Consider the following 20,007-nt stretch of genomic DNA (forward strand, 5'->3'; position numbering starts at 1 on the left):
TATAAAAGGCTCCCGACCCCCCAAGAACAAGGTATGCAAACTCTGCGCTATCTGGTTTCATCTTGCCTTTGAAGGATTCTAACTTAAGCTTCGGAGCCTCCACACCGGGTCTCCCCCGGAGCTTTTTCACCCTCTTGGTTTCAGGCTCCCGTAGCTCCGTTCAGAGGCCAGGTCATTGACAACTAGGACCAGCCGGATCGCGCACCATCAATTGGCGCCGTCTGTGGGAACATCGCTTCTAAAAGCCTCCCTCTAAAACTCTCATAACCTCCTTCCAGAAACCCCAACACTCATAGCTTCCTCCAGCAACGCCGGACGTGGCACAGAGACAAACACCACCGGGGAACGACCCCAAGCCCCCGTAGTATGCATCGGACAGTTCACCATCCCCCTTCCTGTGGATGGGATCCCCAGCTTGGATGCGCCTCAAACAGTGGCGCCCGTGAACCCTCCTACCATGAACATCCCTCCTTCATTCCCTATCGAAACAACTTTTGCTGAACCAACTGCTGTCCCCCTGGCGACCCGCCCAAACCAGTTGGACGACCTGATGCAATGCATGCAGGCGATGCAGGCCCAAATGCAGCAATTCCAGCAACATCAACTCCAACAGCACCAAGTACTGCACCATCTCTCCCAACATCATTATCAACAGCAGTTCCCCCAACTACCCTTGAACCAGTCACTGCTTCCACCTAGGCACCCAGCCCCGAAGCAGGTTAAGGCCTCCCCTCAAGGTGGACGCCCTCACCGGGGAGAAATCTCCCAGCTCCAAAACCCCCCTAACAGTCAAGCCTCATCTCCAGGCCGAAGGGAAAGGAAAATCACCCCCGCCTCGCAGCTCGCAGGCGGAATAGGAACCTCGCCCGCGAGGTCAGCACCTCGGCGCTCCAGGCCCGAGTTCCCGCTCACGGAGAACCGGTTCAGTGCCTTAGTAGCAGACTACCCCAATTCCGGGCCCATCGAGCTCGGGAACACAGAGGCCAGCAGCGCTAGTACTAGGCCCACTCAACGAAGGTGCCGGCAAAGTCGCCGAACTGCCACCCGCATCTTGCCCAAGCTCAGAGGAAAGGAAGAGACGAGCTCGGACGAGGTAAGAGCTGCCCCGATTCTCTCAGTTCCTTCTCTCCTCACATCAGAACTCCTGGCAGTCCCCATGCCCAGAGACTTTAAGCTCCCACCTTTGGACAAGTATGATGGGTCCTTTGACCCCAACGACCACGTCGATGCTTTCCAGTCCCAAATGCACCTCGCTAGGGCCAGTGAATCATGCATGTGCGTAGCCTTCACCACCACCTTCAGGGGGGTGGCCCGCACCTGGTATAGGAACCTAGCCCCAGGGTCAATAAGAAGCTGGACCCAGTTCGTGCAAGTCTTCACAGCACACTTTGTCACCAGCAAGCGGTGCCCCAGAACGGAGGAAAGCATCTTCGGGGTAGTCCAGAGAGAAGGAGAATCCATCCGGGGCTACATCAAGCGGTTCAATGAAGCATGCTTACAAATACCGCGATTAGACCCCGCAGTACAGCTCACCGCGGCCAAGAGAGGAGTAATGCACAAAGAATTCAAATGGCACATGGTAGCCAGCCAGCCCGCGACCATGGCCGAATTCCTCAAACTCGCGGACAAGTTCATGAGAACAGAGGAAGAAATCACCAAAGGACCAAAGCCGGGGTCGATAAAAGGAAAAGAGAAGGTGAGCCCACCAACCCAAGTGACAGGAGAAACCCAGCCCGAGAGGCGAAGCCGAGACAGTCGTCCCGAGCTCCCTCAGCAGTTTGGACGGATTACACGTCATTAAACACGAGGCGGACTGAGATCTTGATGACGATCAAGGACGCCCCATACGTGAAGTGGCCACCTCGTCTAAAGGGGAATCCAAACGAGAGGAATAAAAATCTATATTGTAGTTTTCACAAACATCACGGTCATAGCACCGAACAGTGTAATAATCTCTGAGACGAGATAAAGGGACTCATCCGTCGCGGATACTTGAGAAATTTTGTACAGTATGATAATAATAATAAGACAGGTCGACATGGGAGCACGGAAAGGATATCCCTGAATCCAGCGGCAAACCAGTCGAAGCGTTGCTACGACAGCCTCCGGAAGAAAGGCCAGTCCAAGGAACCATCCATGTGATAGTGGGAGGTTCGGTGGTGGCAGGATGTACTTCGGCAACAGCCCAGACGTCAGTTCGTGAGGCAGCCCGAGAATAACAGAACCCTCCAAAGAGGCCAAAAACGGAAGAACCGATCTTCTTCACGGAAGACGATGTGCGAGGTGTCCACTACCCTCACGATGACGTGCTCGTCATAAAACTAAGGATCAGCGACTTCGAAGTCAAGCGCGTGCTTGTGGATTCGGAAAGCTCAGCAGACATCCTCTTCAAGTCAGCATTTGAGCAGCTACAGTTGCAGAGACACGAGCTAAAGCCCTCAAATACCCCTCTAGTAGGCTTCAGCGGAGAGGAAGTCAGGCCCCTCGGGAAGATAACAGTACCTGTGGAAGTCGGCACATGGCCCTGTGCAGTCAGATTCAACCACGATTTCCTGGTAGTCGCGACCCCCTCCCCATACAATGCCATAATAGGACGGCCATTTATGCATATTCTGTGAGCAGTGGTCTCCACCTACTATCTGGCGATGAAGTTCCCTACCGACTTCGGTGTGGGGGTAGCGCGGGGCGACCAGCTTGAGTCCCGCAAGTGTTATGTTGCCGCCCTTAAGGGAAAGAACAAGGCGGCCGACGACCTCGAACTGGAGCGGCCTACGGAGCAGGGCGAGGAGCGAGCTTCGCCCACAGAGGAGACTGTCGCAATACCAACCTCGGCTACGGATCCGGCTCGAACAATACAGATCGGTGCTTCCGTCGAGGAACCTCTACGAACTGAATTGGTGAGCTTCTTACTCCAAAATTTAGATATTTTTGCATGGTCCGCAGCCGACATGCCCGGTATTGACCCTGGCCTTATAACTCACAAACTTAACACTGACCCTGTAGTCAGACCCGTTAGACAGAAGAAACGCAACTTAGCCCCAGAGCGCTGGAGACCGGTCGACGAGGAGGTCGAAAAGCTCCTCGCAACAGACTTCATAAGAGAAGTTCATTACCCGAGCTGGGTGGCCAACCCAGTGTTGGTGAAAAAGGCAAACGGCAGGTGGCGCATGTGCGTCGACTACACCAACCTGAACCGAGCTTGCCCAAAAGACTGCTTCCCCCTCCCCAGGATCGACCGCCTAGTGGATGCGACCTCGGGATATGAGCTGCTAAGCTTCTTGGACGCCTACTCGGGTTATAACCAAATCAAGATGGACCAGTCCGATGAGGAAAAAACCAGCTTCATAACCGAGTTTGGCCAATACTGTTACAAGGTCATGCCCTTCGGACTGAAGAACGCTGGAGCGACCTTCCAAAGACTTGTAAATAAACTGTTTCGACCCTTAATTGGCACGAAAGTAGAGTGTTATGTAGACGACATGGTCGTCAAGACGCAATTCTCACGGGAATTAATACAAGACTTAGATTCAGTTTTCCAAATTGTGCGTCGATTTAGCATGAAGCTAAACCCCAACAAGTGTGTCTTCGGTGTCACCTCGAGTAAGTTCCTAGGGTACATTGTCAACTGACACGGTATTGAGGCCAACCCGGACAAAGTAAAGGCTATCCTAGACATGAGACCACCTCGAAAAGTAAAAGAAGTTCAGAGGCTAAACGGCTGCATAGCCGCCTTGAGCCGCTTCATGTCCAAATCAGCAGATCGCTGTTTACCTTTCTTTATGGCAATCAAAGGCAAAGGGTTCGAATGGACCCAAGACTGCCAGCTGGCGTTCGACCAGCTAAAAAATTACCTCGCTACTATACCAACCCTGGCCAGGCCCGAGGAGGGCGAAGTCTTAGAACTGTACCTCTCAGCAAGCGACGAGGTGGCCAGTTCGGTACTTATAAAAGAAGCAGGTCGGGTCCAGCGACCTGTCTATTATGTTAGTAAAATTAAACAGCTCGGGACAAACAGCGCACCCAAGGCACGGGTGTCAAAGGAACCAGCAGTCCGAGCTCCCTACTAGGAGACCCGAGCTCCTTACAAAGAGCTCAAGCCTCACCAGGCAGTGACCCGAACTAGCCCACCTCGTGGCAGTTCGGGGCACTCCCCTATCCGAACTCAAGACTTCACCTTGCCTCGCCACTCCTGCACCCTGCCTCTCAAACGCCAGGCTGACCGAATGTACCATACCTGACACCGAGGGTGTCCGTATCCAAGGGTAGCGCACCTGACTGACTTGGGATCTGACGCTTGACAGCCGCACTTCAAACGGCTTCCTGCCACCGCCACCTGCCACCATCGTCACCAGTCGCAGAGACGGCTCCGACAAAGGGAGCAATGGCGGTTCTGCCCAGCCAGAAGGGATGACATCCGAACTGGCAAGAACTCAGAAATAACCATGCCCGATCTGACAGAGCTTGGAAGTGAGTGCGCGAGGTGGTTATAAAAGGCTCCCGACCCCCCAAGAACAAGGTATGCAAACTCTGCGTTATCTGGTTTCATCTTGCCTTTGAAGGATTTTAACTTGAGCTTCGGAGCCTCCACACCGGGTCTCCCCCGGAGCTTTTTCACCCTCTTGGTTTCAAGCTCCCCGCAGCTCCGTTCAGAGGCCAGGTCATTGACAACTAGGACCAGCTGGATCGCGCACCATCAATTTGATTAATTGTTTTTCAGAAAAAAATTCTTAAATCATGTATTAGAAATTATAAAAAGAATAATGAGAAAAAAAGCTATGGTATCAAATACAAAATAGCATATTTACGCAATACCATTTTCTGAAAAACGCTTATCAGAAAACCGTATTGATTTTAAACACCACCTTAATAATGCCTATATTTTTTTCAGAATTCTGTTTTCACCAACAAAAAACGTTATCTGTAGAAGTGGGAACGGTAGTACGGTACCACACACATCGTGGAGTAGAGAAATCCTCTCTCTCTCTCTAGCGGTTTATATTTCACTTTCTTTCTGTTATCCTTTTGTTCATCTTATGTTACACAAGTAATTTTTTTCCTCCCTTTGCTTGGGTGGGGTTCTCTCTTTGCATTCCTTTCTTGTTTCTTGATTCTACCTCTTTTTCATTTCTTTATCGGATTATCAGATTCCCCACCAGCATTTCTTGCTCCTTTCTTCAACCTATATTCCATGTTATTGGGTTTGTCTGGTCTGGTTGGATCACAAGGATCTCTCGTTGTCTTTCTATTATCTGAGGAGACAGACAGAGAGAGAGGAGGGGAGAGGTGGGGCTTACTTTCTGAACCTTTTCTTTTGGGGCTCGAAAGTCGAATCTTGGGACACGGTGGAAGAAGGTGAGATTTCGGAGGCTCGTTTCCGTAGGTTCAGATCGGCTCGGGTGCCTGGCATAGTGGGTTTCTTGTTGATTTCGGCGTTTCTTCTGGTAATCCTGAACTAAGTTTGGTTCATCTCGGTGGAAGGTTGTGAGTTGGGATAGATTTTTCATTTCTTTTGGTTACTGAAATTGGCCTTATATGTTCTTTGTTTCTGTTCGATTTGGGGCGTTGTGTGGATAATTGGATGCTGGGTTGTCACTTCTGGTTGTTGGCCTGTATCTTCGGAGTTGATTTTGGCTGCTCTTTAAGTTTATTCATCATATTCAATTGCTTTCTTTGCTATCGTTGGGTGAATTTAGATGATTTGAATTGGGCTTGATTCTACCGGAATTCTGTAGTGATCTCAATATCTTCAAACATGGCGGGAATAGATATTTCTAAATACGCTCACAGTCCTGTTCATAAGGCTGTAGCTACGAGGGATTACACTGCTCTTAAGAGGATACTTTCCGGTCTCCCCCGTCTGTGCAACCCCGATGAGATTCGAACTGAGGCAGCTTCATTTGCAGAGGAAGCGAAGGCCGATGCCATCTCTGCTGTTATTGACCGTAGGGATGTCCCTAACCGAGAGACCCCACTCCACCTGGCTGTTAAACTCGGAGATGAAACTACGATTGAAATGCTTATGGTTGCGGGAGCAGACTGGAGCTTACAGAACGAACAGGGCTGGAGTGCGCTACAGGAAGCGATCTGCAGAAGGGAAGAAGGAATCGCCAGGATTATAGTTAGGCACTACCAGCCGTTAGCATGGGCAAAATGGTGTCGTAGGCTTCCCCGCCTTATAGGGACTATGAGGAGGATGAAGGATTTTTACATGGAGATCACGTTCAACTTTGAGAGCTCGGTAATTCCTTTCATAGCAAGGATTGCACCTTCAGACACCTACAAGATTTGGAAGAGGGGGGCCAATTTGAGAGCAGATATGACTTTGGCTGGTTTTGATGGCTTCAAGATCCAGCGTTCGGATCAGAGTATTCTGTTCCTTGGAGATGGCTCTGAGGATGGGAAGGTCCCTCCTGGGACTCTCTGCATGATTTCACACAAGGATAAGGAGGTAATGAATGCTTTGGATGGTGCCGGTTCTCAGGCAAGTGAAGAAGAGGTTCAACAGGAAGTGGCTGCAATGTCTCGGACTAATATTTTCAGGCCTGGAATTGATGTGACTCAGGCAGTGTTACTGCCACAGTTGACATGGAGAAGGCAGGAGAAGACAGATATGGTTGGCCCTTGGAAGTGTAAGGTGTACGATATGCACAATGTAGTGGTAAGCATCAAGTCCAGACAGGTTCCTGGAGCAATGACAGATGATGAATTTTTCAGTTCTTGTAATGAAAATGACACAGAGAGCGAAGAGTTTGAGGACCTCTTGACAGAGGATGAAAAAAGGCAATTAGAAGTTGCCCTAAAAATGGATTCATCAGATATAACAATTGAAGATGGTCTTTCTGATGGGATCATTGCCCATCGGCACAGTTGCTATGAACCACGTGAGATCCCTATTGAAGATTCTCATAGTTGTGGCAATGGTGAGGTTAAGCAGGAGAAGAAAGGGTGGTTTGGTGGCTGGAGAAAGCGGGATGCCAAACATGAAGGGCCAAAGAAGATGACACCACAAAGAAGTTCCCTCTGTGTGGATGACAAGGTAGGAGATCTCCTTGGGGATTCTCCCCCAGGGTATCAGAACAAACAGGGAAGACACTCCATAGAGGTTCCTGTAAGGGGGGATGAACTCCAGAGAGGGAGAGAGACAAAAAGGTCTTCTTCGAGTTCTGATCATGGACATCGACGCAAGGATAACAACCATGAGAGTGAGTACAAGAAAGGATTGCGACCTACTTTGTGGCTTTCTCCCAATTTCCCACTCCAAACTGAAGAACTGCTACCTTTGCTTGACATTCTTGCTAACAAGGTCAAGGCAATCCGTCGTTTAAGAGAATTACTTACAACAAAACTTCCTCCGGGAACTTTTCCAGTCAAGGTTGGTGACATTCTTAACTATTTTAGTTGATTACTTACAATAAAGCTTTCTTTTTCCTGAACTGCTTGAATTCCATTTCATTTGTTTACAAAGATCTCTTTTCTTTAAACTTTAATCTATTATTTTACCTCATAGCTTTTGTGCACGACTTAGATACCATTAAATTAGCATTTAAAAAAGGAATCTCCAACCCACTATTTTATTCTTTCTTGTCATTGTTGTTTGTTTTAATTCTTATGATTCTATCTATGTTACATCTTTAAAGAACACTATTGACTTACTATAGGTCGCATGTTCAATTGAATAAATAAGATGAGAGAGTTGGTAAAAATTCTCTTTCATCATAAGTAATTAATTCCAGTATGTTATTATAAACCTTCAACCTGATTAAAGCTTATGAGCTTGAATTCTTTTTGCAATAACCTTGAATAAAATATTCTCAATGAACATTATTTTTCAATGTTTCTTCTCTAACCATTAAGCTTTTGTTCATAACTACTTTGAAATGTGAATATTGAGCAAATTGAACCATGATAGATCATAGCAGCAGAATGCAGATATTGTTCATTAACTTTGTAATTTATCTATGATAAGGATAGAAGTATAGAACCCATGTAAGAGGTTCTATTGATAATTTGATATATATATATATATATATATAAAGATGTAGGATGCTCTATTTGTGAAATTGGAGGATTACATGGTTTGTGTATGAGTATTGTTTCCTCCTCCCTTATAGATCATTGAAGTTATTCTTAAACTATGAGGCCATTTATCAGACCAAATTCCATGTGTCTGGGTATTCCTTCTTTTAGGAACTTAAACCATGGTTGAGGGAGGTGCTAAGGCAGTCTAAGAACACAAAGCATTGATTGTAAAATCCATTTTCATCCATAAAACTCCAGTTGAAGATTCATGTGCAATTGCATGTCATAGAAATATTTATTTATGAATATGTTCCATCCTGTTTTTTAGCTTTAAGATAATCGGCAAGGTTGCTAGAAAGGGATACATTTGCAGGGATGGAATGACCTTAAGGAAGAAATTTGTTCATTGTGGAGTGCTTTATGAAAGGTGACTTCCAGATGAAAAACTTGTCAATCATGTCCAATTAAATTGCAAATGTTTGTCAGATAAAGCTTGTCTTAGACCGTCAGTTTCCTTACTGTTGAATTTATTATAAAATTGAAATTAACCTCTCCTAGGACCTTTCTATTGTAGATGAACCACTTATACCTGGTATACATATTAATTAATGCATAGTGTCCAAGGGTCAATAGAAGCTATCAGGGAACCCAAGTGACCTACAGAACTTGGGATGATAAGACTAGTCTATTCTGTCACTTTATCTTGTTCTCCATTTCTGCTTCAATCTTTCAAGTCTCATCAGAAGGGAGCAGTATGAGAAAGTAACCATCTACAAAAGTGTGAACCTTTTTATTACATGTCATCATCATCCATGCCTTATCCCAACTATATGGGGTTGGCTACATGGATCCTGTTTCACCATTCCGTTCTATTTAAAACTATATCCACTTTTAAATTATTAGTGCTTAAATAATTTCTTACTACGTCTGCCCATGACCTTTTTGGTCTAAACCTAGTTCTTCTAGCCCCTTCCACAAACAGGTCCCTGTTATGTTAAGATAGTTTACCTCTCCCTATCTTGTAATTTTTAATATTTCTATTTGCTATTTGAAGTTCTGTTATTGATAAAAAACAGTCTTGTAATTTTTCCATTTTCTACAAACTTCATTTTTTTCCATTCTTATTTTTCTAAAAAATGTTGCAAGGATGAAATCCATAAGGAAGCATTGAAAAAAGCTTTCAAAGAAAATGCTTGATGTGATTATATAATCCTGAGCAGTTTACCTGAGCAACATTTTATTACTTATTTCAAATTGTTTTGGTAGTGTATCTAAAATTGGACAAATTTGTCAAAAATAGTTGGTGTTGACAATACTAATCGTTTCTGAGACGCTATTAAATTTTGTTTTCATCATTCCTATTTTGTTATTTTTTGGTTTTACTTACTCTTGAGTTTTGAAAATAGAAGAACTTTTGACAATCAATTGATCAGCCAAGAGAGTGATCGGCAGAATTATTACCGACATGAGATTTGAGAAGGGAGACAAATATGTGAAAATTGTTTTTGAAAATGCTTAGCATAACAGGGACCTGTTTGTGGGGCTGGGTTCTAGAAGAGCTGAGTATGATAGGTTATTGCCTATCTCATGAGCCAATTAGAGGTGACTTGGTCCTCCAGAAAAAAGTGAAGAGGGAGAGAGGGAGAAATGAGAGGGAAAATTGGTTAACTACTGTTTGCCTTTGTAGGGACACCCCCACGATTTATATAGGGAGCTCATTCCAGAAGATTCTAGTAGCTTTGATTGATTAGTTGGTCTTGGGCTTCAGGTGTCGCAGCTTCCTTACATACACCTTCCTGATGATGGGCCTGGAAGCAGAATTCTCACTTGGAATTGGCTTGACTGAGCTGGTCTTTGGCTGGGCTCTAACATCCCCCCCCCCCCACCTCAAGAGGGCTAATTGAAATAACTGCTGTGCCAGGGCTGAGCAGGACTCCCATGTAGCATCTTCCTTTGGAAGCCTTGCCCAAACCACCAAGGCTTCTTTGAAAATTTTTCTTCCAATCTTCACCCTTCATAGCCAAGTATCTGTTCAGGATGAAGGTCCAGCTTACAATCTTTCAGATTTGGTAGAGTGGTGCCACATACCACTTGAGGACCTAAATGCTTCTTCAATAGAGAAATGTGGAACGCAGGATGTAGTCTTGCAAAGTCAGGGAGGTTGAGCCGATAAGTTACTGTGCTGACCTTTTCAAGAATCTTAAAGGGGTCGCAAAATCAAGGGGAGAGTTTGTGCCAAATTGCTTAGCTATAGAAGCTTGTCTGTAAGGGTACAATTTAAGTTACACCCAATCTCCACTGTTGAACTCTTGTGATCTGTGTTTCTTGTCATACTGTTACTTCATCTGCGGTTGTGCTTTAAGCAGGTTCCTCTTGAGGGACGCAAGACCTCATGACCTGTGAGGTAGTGGTAACTAGTGGAGTGGTGCAGCTTAGAGTTTTGAAGCTTAAAATACTTTGTCCAAAATCTGCTAAGAAAAGTGGGGTCTCTATCTGAAACTATTGCTCGTGGGGTTCCATGCAATCTGGTAACTTCTTGTATGAAAGCTTCAACATCCATGGCTGTTCTATAAGGATGCGACAAGGGAATGAAATGAGAGTACTTTGAATGACTACTACCACTATCACAGACTTTCAAACTGGAAGCCCTGATATGAAGTCATTGAAACTGCATCCCAGACTTGCTCTGGAATCTTCAATGGCTGAAGTAAATATGCCGGTGCTTGCACTTCATATTTCTGCTACTGGCATTCCTGGCATGGGGATACAAACTGTTTGATAGTCTTCTTCATTCCCACCCAGAAGTAATGAGAGGATATGCATTTGTAAGTCCTGAGAATCCCAGAGTGACCTGCTTCAAGAGAGCAATGAAATAGGTGGAGCAATTTGGGCATATGCTGAGAGGAAGCTGGAATCACTAGGTGGCCTTTATTAGAGGTGTAAAACGGGCCATGCCGGCCCGTGGGCGGCCTGCACAAAGTGCAGGACGTGCCACCCTCCCCTGGGATAACTTGGGGGGTCGCGGCCTGGCAAGGCCCACGGCCCAGGCCTGTGCGGGCCCGTGCCATGCCATGCCATGCTGTGGGCCAGGCTGGCCCATGGGCCGAGCCTTGGGCAAGGTCAGGCCGTGCACCGGGCCAAAGCTATTTATTTAAAAAAATTGACAAAAAACTTAAAATTTTAATTTTATATGAATTTTGATGTATATAATTGCTTATATATACAATAATTAAATAAATTAGTATAATAAAATAAAAAAAAAAAAATTATTTCATTAATATATTATATAATTATAATTTATATAATATTATATATAATATAATATATATATTATTATATAATATTCATGGGCTGGTTAGAATTGTTGCTGAAGTCCATGCACTGAGGTGGGTTTTGAGAATTGGGCTTTGATCCCTATTAGTCCTGAGTCTGTTCAACTTTCCTCTTGTAGATGGGCTAGGCCCACTAATGCCATAACCAGCATTGGGTGCATGGATTTTACTCCTATCCTTATTTCTTCTCTAAGACCTCCAATGAAATAGCCCAAGAGGGCCTTCTACAGCCCAGCCATGAACTCGCGTGGAAAGTTTCTCAAATTCAATCTAGTATTCCCTGATTGAACCAAGTTGCTTAGTCTTTGATAAAGACTCGTAATAATCTTCATAACCAGTAGGTTCAAATCTTATGTAAAGGGCTTCTGTAAACTCAGACCAGGAGACCTGGGGATGAGATCTGTGGTACCACTGTTACCACAATATCGCCTCTCCTTCAAGATGAAACAAGGGAATAGAGACTCTTTGATGACTGGGAATTTCATGGTATTTGAAGTACCTTTTGCTTTGAACATCCATGGCTTGGGATCGCCTCCAATGTATATAGGGAAGTCTAACTTAGCAAGTCTTCTGATCACCACTGCACTCTGTCTGTCTGCACTTCTTGAACTTGAGCCCTCCAGATCTACTTCTCGTCCTCCAGCAGAGTTTGCTTTCTCCATCTGCACCATCACGATCGACAGAGTTTCCTTTAATTATTGCAGATCTCCAGACACCTTATGCAGGTGGACCTCCATTTGATCTACTCGGTCTTCCACAGTTCCCGATTTGGTGGTGTTAGGCATTGTTGTGTTGGGGCTCTGATACCAATTTGATAGGTTATTGCCTATCTCAGGAGCCAATTCGAGGTGACTTGGTCCTTCAGAAACAGAGCAAAGAGGGTGAGAGAGAGAGAGAGAGGAGAGGGAAAATTGGTTAACTATTGCTTGCCTTTCTGGGGACACCCCCAAGACTTGTATAGGGAGCTAATACATGCCCCTATGCTTTTTGATCAATAACTTAGCATCAATTTTATTAAGTAGTGGTAAATAGAATTTATTACATTACAAAGGGAACATGCAGTACCAAGCCCATCATCATATTCACATGGTTCCCTGTCTTAATTTTTACAAGATTCTGTTTAAGTACATAAATCCCTATCACTGTCTATGACGCCCTAAAAAATTGCCTCTACTAGTTCCATGTCTTGCTAAAGTGTTGATCTCCATACCCAGAAAAAGATGTGCTCAACTCTGTTGCTATGCTTCTTCCTTCTCTCACCATATTTCTGTGTTTCCATGGAATTGAACAATTTTATTTCAGCAAACCTATTATTGTCCTTGAATCACCTTCCACCTTCATGTCTTTAAAACCCATTGATCTTCCCATTTTTCAATCCTTGAATTAAATCCAACAGCTCTGCCTCTATCGAATTCTTTTGTCCAATTTGAGTTGAAAAAAATAGTTTGCACTACTCCTCCATGGTTTCTAAAATCTCCCCTCCATTCCTAAAGCTCCCAGGTTATCTAAACTACACCCATTGAAATTCAGCCTTAACATATTCCTTAGGGGTGGAGGCCACACTACTTGTTTAATTGTTCTAACAAAAGATAATAAAGCCACTTATTGCCAGCTTCTAATAATATCCTCAATAGAGTAGGCATCAAAGATGGGTATGGGTTTAACCCAATGTACCACCTTTGTTTTTATGATTTCATCAGTGCTTCCTTTGTGGAACATGATAGTTGCTTTTGTAAATCTCCTTATTATCCTTCTTCTTTTCTTACTTGGATAGAAGAAAGTATCCTTAAAATTACCTTCCATTCCTGGGAAGCTACCTACCTGCTGTTATGGCCCGCGAATAGGATCTCGTCACGGGTCGGTCCACGGGAAAAACCCCCCGTTTTCCCTTGTTCCTCCCTTTTCTTGAGCTATCTTGGCGCCTTAATGGTGATTTGTTCAAGAGATCACCAACTCTCCTCTGCTCTTTTTCTTGACTGAAATTTTCGATGCCTTTATTCAATATTCTCAGCTTAAATAGGAGATTACAAGAGATAAGAGTCCTACTTTTAGGAAGACTCCCTACTAATCTATCCTACTGAACTGATAAGATAAGATAAGATAAGACTCCCTTAATCTATCCTACTGAACTGATAAGATAAGACAAGACTCCCTACTAATCCATACTACTGAACTGATAAGATAAGAACACTGAATAGATAAGACTCCTACTAATCCCTACTACTGAAAGCAGATAAGGCAAGAATACTGAATAGATAAGATAGGATGAGAACACTAAATTGCTGCTGCTGAGAACACTAAATTACTGCTGCTGTTGCTGCACTAAATTACTGCTGCTGCTGCCGGCGTCCACATCATTACTCCCCTCCTGGACTACGAGCTTGTCCTCAAGCTCGAATTCAGGATGGGTGTCTTGAAACATAGTCAAAGGAATCCCGGATAGGTGGAATGATTTTGCCCTCCTGGATCGGGTTCCAATGAAGAGGGTTCATCCTCAGACAGCTACAGTGATATACCAAGATTTGACCATGCGTAGCTGCATTCTTTGTCGCGGGCAACTACAGCCTTAAGGTACTTCTGAGATGTCTTGAACTGTAGAGTACAAAGATTGTGAACGCCAGGCTGGTGCCACTGAACTGCATCATCTGGATCCTCTTCTATTGCCTGTTTTAGTGTGTACAGAGCTTGCTCTTCCACTTCCGTCAAATCATTATGTCCAGTTTCAAACGTTGCTGCAGTTTCATGCTAAGCCTTGTGAACCATGGCAAGTCCTGCCCATGCTATCCGAAGATCAACTGTTGCAGAGTCCCCTTCTCTGAGTATTGAAGCCATTTCATTCGCAGCCCATGAAAGTTGTTCAGTGGGATCTTGAGACCTTTCTGCATCCTTGATACGATGAAGCGCAACAGCATATCGAGTTGACATGCAATTAGGCTCCAGCTTTTCTGCCTTCTCCAGGCACTTTCCAGCACTTCTATGATCACCAGCCAAATAGTATGCATTAGCAAGATTCACCTAGATATGTGCAGCCCTAGGATCTGATCTGGCTGCAGCTAACAAACACTCTTTTGCAACATTTGCAGCCGCAACATGAGGCATACAAGCTCCTTCACCAGCGATGATGACCTTGGAGTAGTTGCTCTTATTCTTCTTTGAACTCTCGTCGATGGAATCCTCGACGACACCGGATTCCAGCTTAATCGGAACATTTTGGGTGTTGCTAACCTATGCTAGGGCAACAACCTACTGCTCGCCGGACGATTCTTCCATGTCTAGCCGGCGGCTAGTTGTGGTTGCAGCCCCTTCCGGGTTCCTTTCCTTGCTGGAAAAGTGCAACTCCATCAAGCGCCTTAATTCTCGGACATCGTCCTTGATCTCGCGCACCTCCGTGCTGTTTTTCACGAGCTTGTGCTCCAGTTCATGCACCCTAGTCGTCAACTGCTCAAGGTCACCCATGACGCCTTGCTCTGATACCAAATTGTTATGGCCCGCGAATAGGATCTTGTCACGGGTCGGTCCACGGGAAAACCCCCTGTTTTCCCTTGTTCCTCCCTTTTCTTGAGGAACCTATCTTGGCACCTTAATGGTGATTTGTTCAAGAGATCACCAACTCTCCTCTGCTCTCTTTCTTGACTGAAATTTTCGATGCCTTTATTCAATATTCTCAGCTCCTTAAATAGGAGATTACAAGAGATAAGAATCCTACTTTTAGGAAGACTCCTTGCTAATTAGGAAGACTCCCTACTAATCTATCCTACTGAACTGATAAGATAAGATAAGATAAGACTCCCTTAATCTATCCTACTGAACTGATAAGATAAGATAAGACTCCCTACTAATCCATACTACTGAACTGATAAGATAAGAACATTGAATAGATAAGACTCCTACTAATCCCTACTAGACCTGTTCATGGGCCGGGCCGGGCCGGGCTCGGGCCGGGCTCAGGCCGGGCTTTCACTTGTCATTAAGGGAAATATGCTAGGCCCGAGCCTGGCCCGACCAACGGACCTATAACTTGGGCCCGAGCCCGGCTCTGATAAAAAGCCTGAAGCTCGACCTAATAAAAAAAAAACAAATTTCCCTATTCAAATTAGAATTAAAAATTCAGATAGTTTTTTTTTTCCTATTTAAATGAACAATGGGCCTACAAGATGGTGTTTTCCCCTTTCTTTTATATTTTAAAACACAGTTTTACATTCTTAAATCAAAAAATTTATTCAAATGGACATAATCACATTACTCACTTTAAGTCTAATATTAGGTCGGGCCAGGCCGGGCTATTTTGACAAAACCGAGCCCGGCTCGAATTTGTTGTGGGCCGGGCTTTTTGGCCCGAATTTAAGCCCGCGGGCCTATAACCATGTTCAAGCCCGTTCGGGGGCCGGGCCGGGGCGGCCCGTCGGGCCACCCGGCCCGTCGGGCCACCCGGCCCATGAACAGGTCTAATCCCTACTACTGAAAGCAGATAAGGCAAGAATACTGAATAGATAAGATAGGATGAGAACACTAAATTGCTGCTACTGAGAACACTAAATTACTGCTGCTGCTGCCGGCGTCCACATTACCTGCATCTGAAAAGATCAAGATAATTCCTCCAAATAATACAAGTAAAAGGGTAGGAGAATGACAGATGACAGGTAGTTTCACCACTTGTCATACACAACAAAAAAATATGGGAAGAAATGCATTAGTTGGGCCTTCTTTCTTGAATAACCTCAAAAGTACTAATCTTTTGGTGAAATATCTCCCAACAAAATGCCATAATCTTTGGTGGAGTTGGTCCTTCCAAAGATAGGTATACCCTTTTTTGCAGTTGTATTGGTAAAGATGTCTAGCTTATGAGTGAATTACAATAATGGAGCTCGGTCTTAATGACCATTATCCAATTATTTACACCTTAAATCTAAAGGATTATGTCTAATTTTTCTGGACTTCTTGTTGCTGAAGATATCGCTTGTTGATGAACCCATGTGATGCATGGGGTTGAATAGAAATTAGTAAGAGATTCTGGAAAAAGAGTTTATGTGCATACCAACTAATATAAAAATGTTTGAGGACTAGGGAAAATTTTATTAAATAAGTCATAAAATATCATTTATTGATTGTTTTATAGTGTTAAAGAATTATGAGATATAAGAAGCAAAACCAATGATGATTGTCACACTTTTTGGAGATGTTGAGAGTATGCTGGTGTTTACTGGCAATAATAGGGGCTATATTCCACTCTCAGCAGATAAGGACTTGGCAAGAAAGGGTAGGTAGCACAGGAATAGTCTCTCATACAATAATTTGGCTTATATGTTTAGAGAAAAATGATAATGTATGAAGACGAGGGCAGAACATTTGATGTGATTCCTAGAAAAGCTGTCTACAAGGAATTGAGGGGAGTTCAAACTATAAATATTCTTAATTACACATTTATGTACAGATAGCACAGCATAGTTTTTTTAAGTTTTAAAAGTGCCCTGATGTATATTCTCTGGTATACATAGGCATCTTGTATTTACAGGTACTATTTTTATTGAAATTCATCATACTTTTACCTGTTCAAAAACATAAATAACAAGGGGCAGCGTTTTAACCACCAGTATCTTACTATGGGAGTGCTTTATTTATTTTCAGACATTTTCTGTTGGCCAAGGATTTTATTTTGGCTACTAACCTGATAAATTAAACCCCCTCCTTTTTGTGGGCTCAGAATTGGCAGTAATGCAAACTATACTGGTGAAGTTTTACACAGAAATTACAACTCAAAACCTCCTGCCTCTTGAATAAAGTTACCATCTTTTTCAAAAAAAAAAAAAATACTGGTGGAGTTTTGGCCAAGCATCCTTTTTTCTTTTCTTTGGTATATGCTTACTGTTGCAAGCATTTCTCTTCATATTCCAATGTCTTTGACAACTTGAAACTTTTAACCTGGGAATATTTTCCCTGTATATTTGCTCAGTTCTCCTTTTTATGAGCAAAAATATTTGTTATCTATGAACAAAAGAGTTCTTTCACAACCTTCTCTACTGCCTCTGGGTGCTTATATGATCTGCGAAACTCCTAATCTAATAATTTGTGTTCTGTTTGAATGCTCCACCTTGGCTGATGATTTTTACTTTAAATCATTCTAAATGGCTACAATATATTTTCTAAGAAAATCACCTTTAATTGTATCCAGGTCTCAATTCCAGTAATTCCGACAATCAGAGTGTTGGTCACTTTTACAAAATTTGAGGAGTTGCAGCCCTTGGATGAGTTCTGTACACCTCCTTCAAGTCCAAGTGCTGCAGGGCGAGAAAGTCCTGCAACAATGCAGTCCTCAAGTTCATCATGGCTTCAATGGTTATACCACCGTAATAATTCTTCCATGAGTTCTGGCCCCAGTAGTCGGGTAGAGGATATTCAAGACCCATTTGTGATACCTACAGATTATACTTGGACCACAGTTGAAGAAAAGAAAAAGAAAATGCAGGCAAAGAAGAGCAAGTCCAAGAAGGGTAAAGGTCAAAAGCAATGAAGTTTATGATGGAAATGAATTAGTAGTGGTTATACAGTTTGTTGTTAAGCTGGGGTCCTGGAGACTGCCCACAAAGAGACACCAACGAAAATATTATTCCATAAGGCCATGATACTGGGTGCAAAAACAAACGGAGCCTGTGCTTGAGATTTAGCAAATGATTCTTCAAATTAGCAATCTGGGGAAGAGCCTCGGAGAACTGTAATCCATCTCCCCCAAATGCTTGTAACCAACACGAAACATTTGTTTGACCCTTTTTTATACATTCTTCTGGTGGCTGTGTATATCATTTGTATCACTTCAATCTTTATCACATGATTCACATCACACCTTGGAGTACTGTAATCCATCTCCCCCAAATGCTTGTCAACGTTTCATTTCCTGCGTCAGTAATCCACTTTTCAGTCACAATCTTTGGTTCTTTATATGCATGTTTGTGGCTTGATTCAGTAGCTTCAACCTCTTGTCTTGGTTTCTCTGTTCCACTTTCCTCGTGGAAAACCTGCCAACCTGGTGGTGGTCTGTTGTGTCGGCAGTCAACTTGTTTTAAGGTTGATCATATATGAAGTTCGACCATAAAGAGGGGTGCAGGCCCTCCAGAAAGAAGGTTACATAAGGCAGGCCGGGCCGGGCCAGGCTTGGCCCTTATATAGAAGACTTCATGGGAACCTGGTCCCAGACTGGCCCACTTGTGATCACCTCTACTTGCCAAACCCTGTCCTCAGGATGGAGAACTAGACATGTATTTCATCCCACCATCTATGCAGTAAGCTTAGGATTGGGTATTTTAGTTGATTAGGGAAATTAAATTAGTCCATGATTAAGCAATAGTAGTTGTTTTATTTATTTATTCATTTATTTATTTATTCATTTATTTATTTTTTTAACATGTAGTTGTTTTATTAAAGTCTTTATGGGACGCTGTCACTTTATAGTTTATATGAGATTCAATTTATTTAATCTCTATTTTTTAGAGAAATGCCTAACAACGTGTTTCAAGGATCCTATTGTTTAAGGGCCTTGTTTTTATTCAACAAAATACAAGTGGGAAGCAAGGTTTAAAATTTCAATACGATACGCCCGATACGCGGGCATATCGTATCGTATCTTTGAAAAATAGATACGGGATATTTATTCCTAGAGTGTTAGATTTGCAAAAATTCGTAAGAAACAAGTGTGAATTGTTAATTTTTTTTGAAAAATTTTCAAATTTTGAAAAAAATATGGTAAAAATAGGTAAGTATTTTTTTAATTTTTTATAATATCTTGTGATTTCTTTTTTTTCTTGAATGTTTAAATTTATGTTGATCTACATTTCTTACATTCAAAATCATAATTTATTGTGTTATTAATAAATTTATGGAAATTTCATGAAGATATTTGGGGAAACATAGATTAATAAAAATTTTGAAAATGTAATTTTTCTCTGCCTATAAGGACTAAATATGTTTTAGATCTATGGATTTATCTATCATATCCATAGAGCAATTGAAATTTCTTCTTTAGTATTTTTTTTATTTTTTATATTTTAAGAATTAAAAATAATTAATAATTAATTATATTTTATCATTTGATCACAACAATTGAATATATTATAATTCTATGGATGATCTATCATATCCACAGACCAATTGAAATTTCTTATTTAATAATTATTTTTTATTTTTATATTTTTATAAATAAAAAAATAATTAATTATATTTTATCATTTGATCCCAATGATTAAATATATTATAATTCTATGGATGATCTATCATATCCACAAAGCAATTGAAATTTCTTCTTTAATAACTATTTTTTGAATATATTATATAATGTTTATTTATTTTTATAATTTTTGAAAATAAATAATAAATAATTATTGATTATATTTTCACTTAGCAGTGCCAATGCATGTTTTATGGTTGGATAGGAAAGTTGGGTTTTACCATCCCATAACACATTAAAACTTAAGAATTGTAATTTATAAATGATAGTTAAGCATAAGATTTTTAATGAAATTATAATTAACTATAATATATTTCTCCACAAAATCATTAAAATATATTAATTTAATGTATATACATCTCATTGAAGTCTTATATTTAATATTATTAATATATTTTTATAATTTATTAAAACATTTATAGTATTTCTAAGCATATTTAT

General features: G+C 42.2%; 1 protein-coding gene across 1 annotated transcript; it reads left to right on the top strand.

Moving 5' to 3' along the window:
* Positions 1–4,945: 4,945 nt before the first annotated feature.
* On the top strand, positions 4,946–18,286 carry LOC104602163 (uncharacterized). Its single transcript, XM_010265756.3, has 2 exons — positions 4,946–7,372; positions 17,521–18,286. The coding sequence occupies exons 1-2, from the start codon at positions 5,753–5,755 to the stop codon at positions 17,857–17,859; spliced, it is 1,959 nt and encodes a 652-aa protein (XP_010264058.1). The 5' UTR covers positions 4,946–5,752; the 3' UTR covers positions 17,860–18,286.
* The last annotated feature ends 1,721 nt before the right edge of the window (positions 18,287–20,007 follow it).

Source organism: Nelumbo nucifera, chromosome 3 (genome assembly GCF_055504915.1).
Source record: "Nelumbo nucifera cultivar China Antique chromosome 3, China Antique-T2T, whole genome shotgun sequence".
In the NCBI taxonomy this organism is placed as follows: domain Eukaryota; kingdom Viridiplantae; phylum Streptophyta; class Magnoliopsida; order Proteales; family Nelumbonaceae; genus Nelumbo; species Nelumbo nucifera.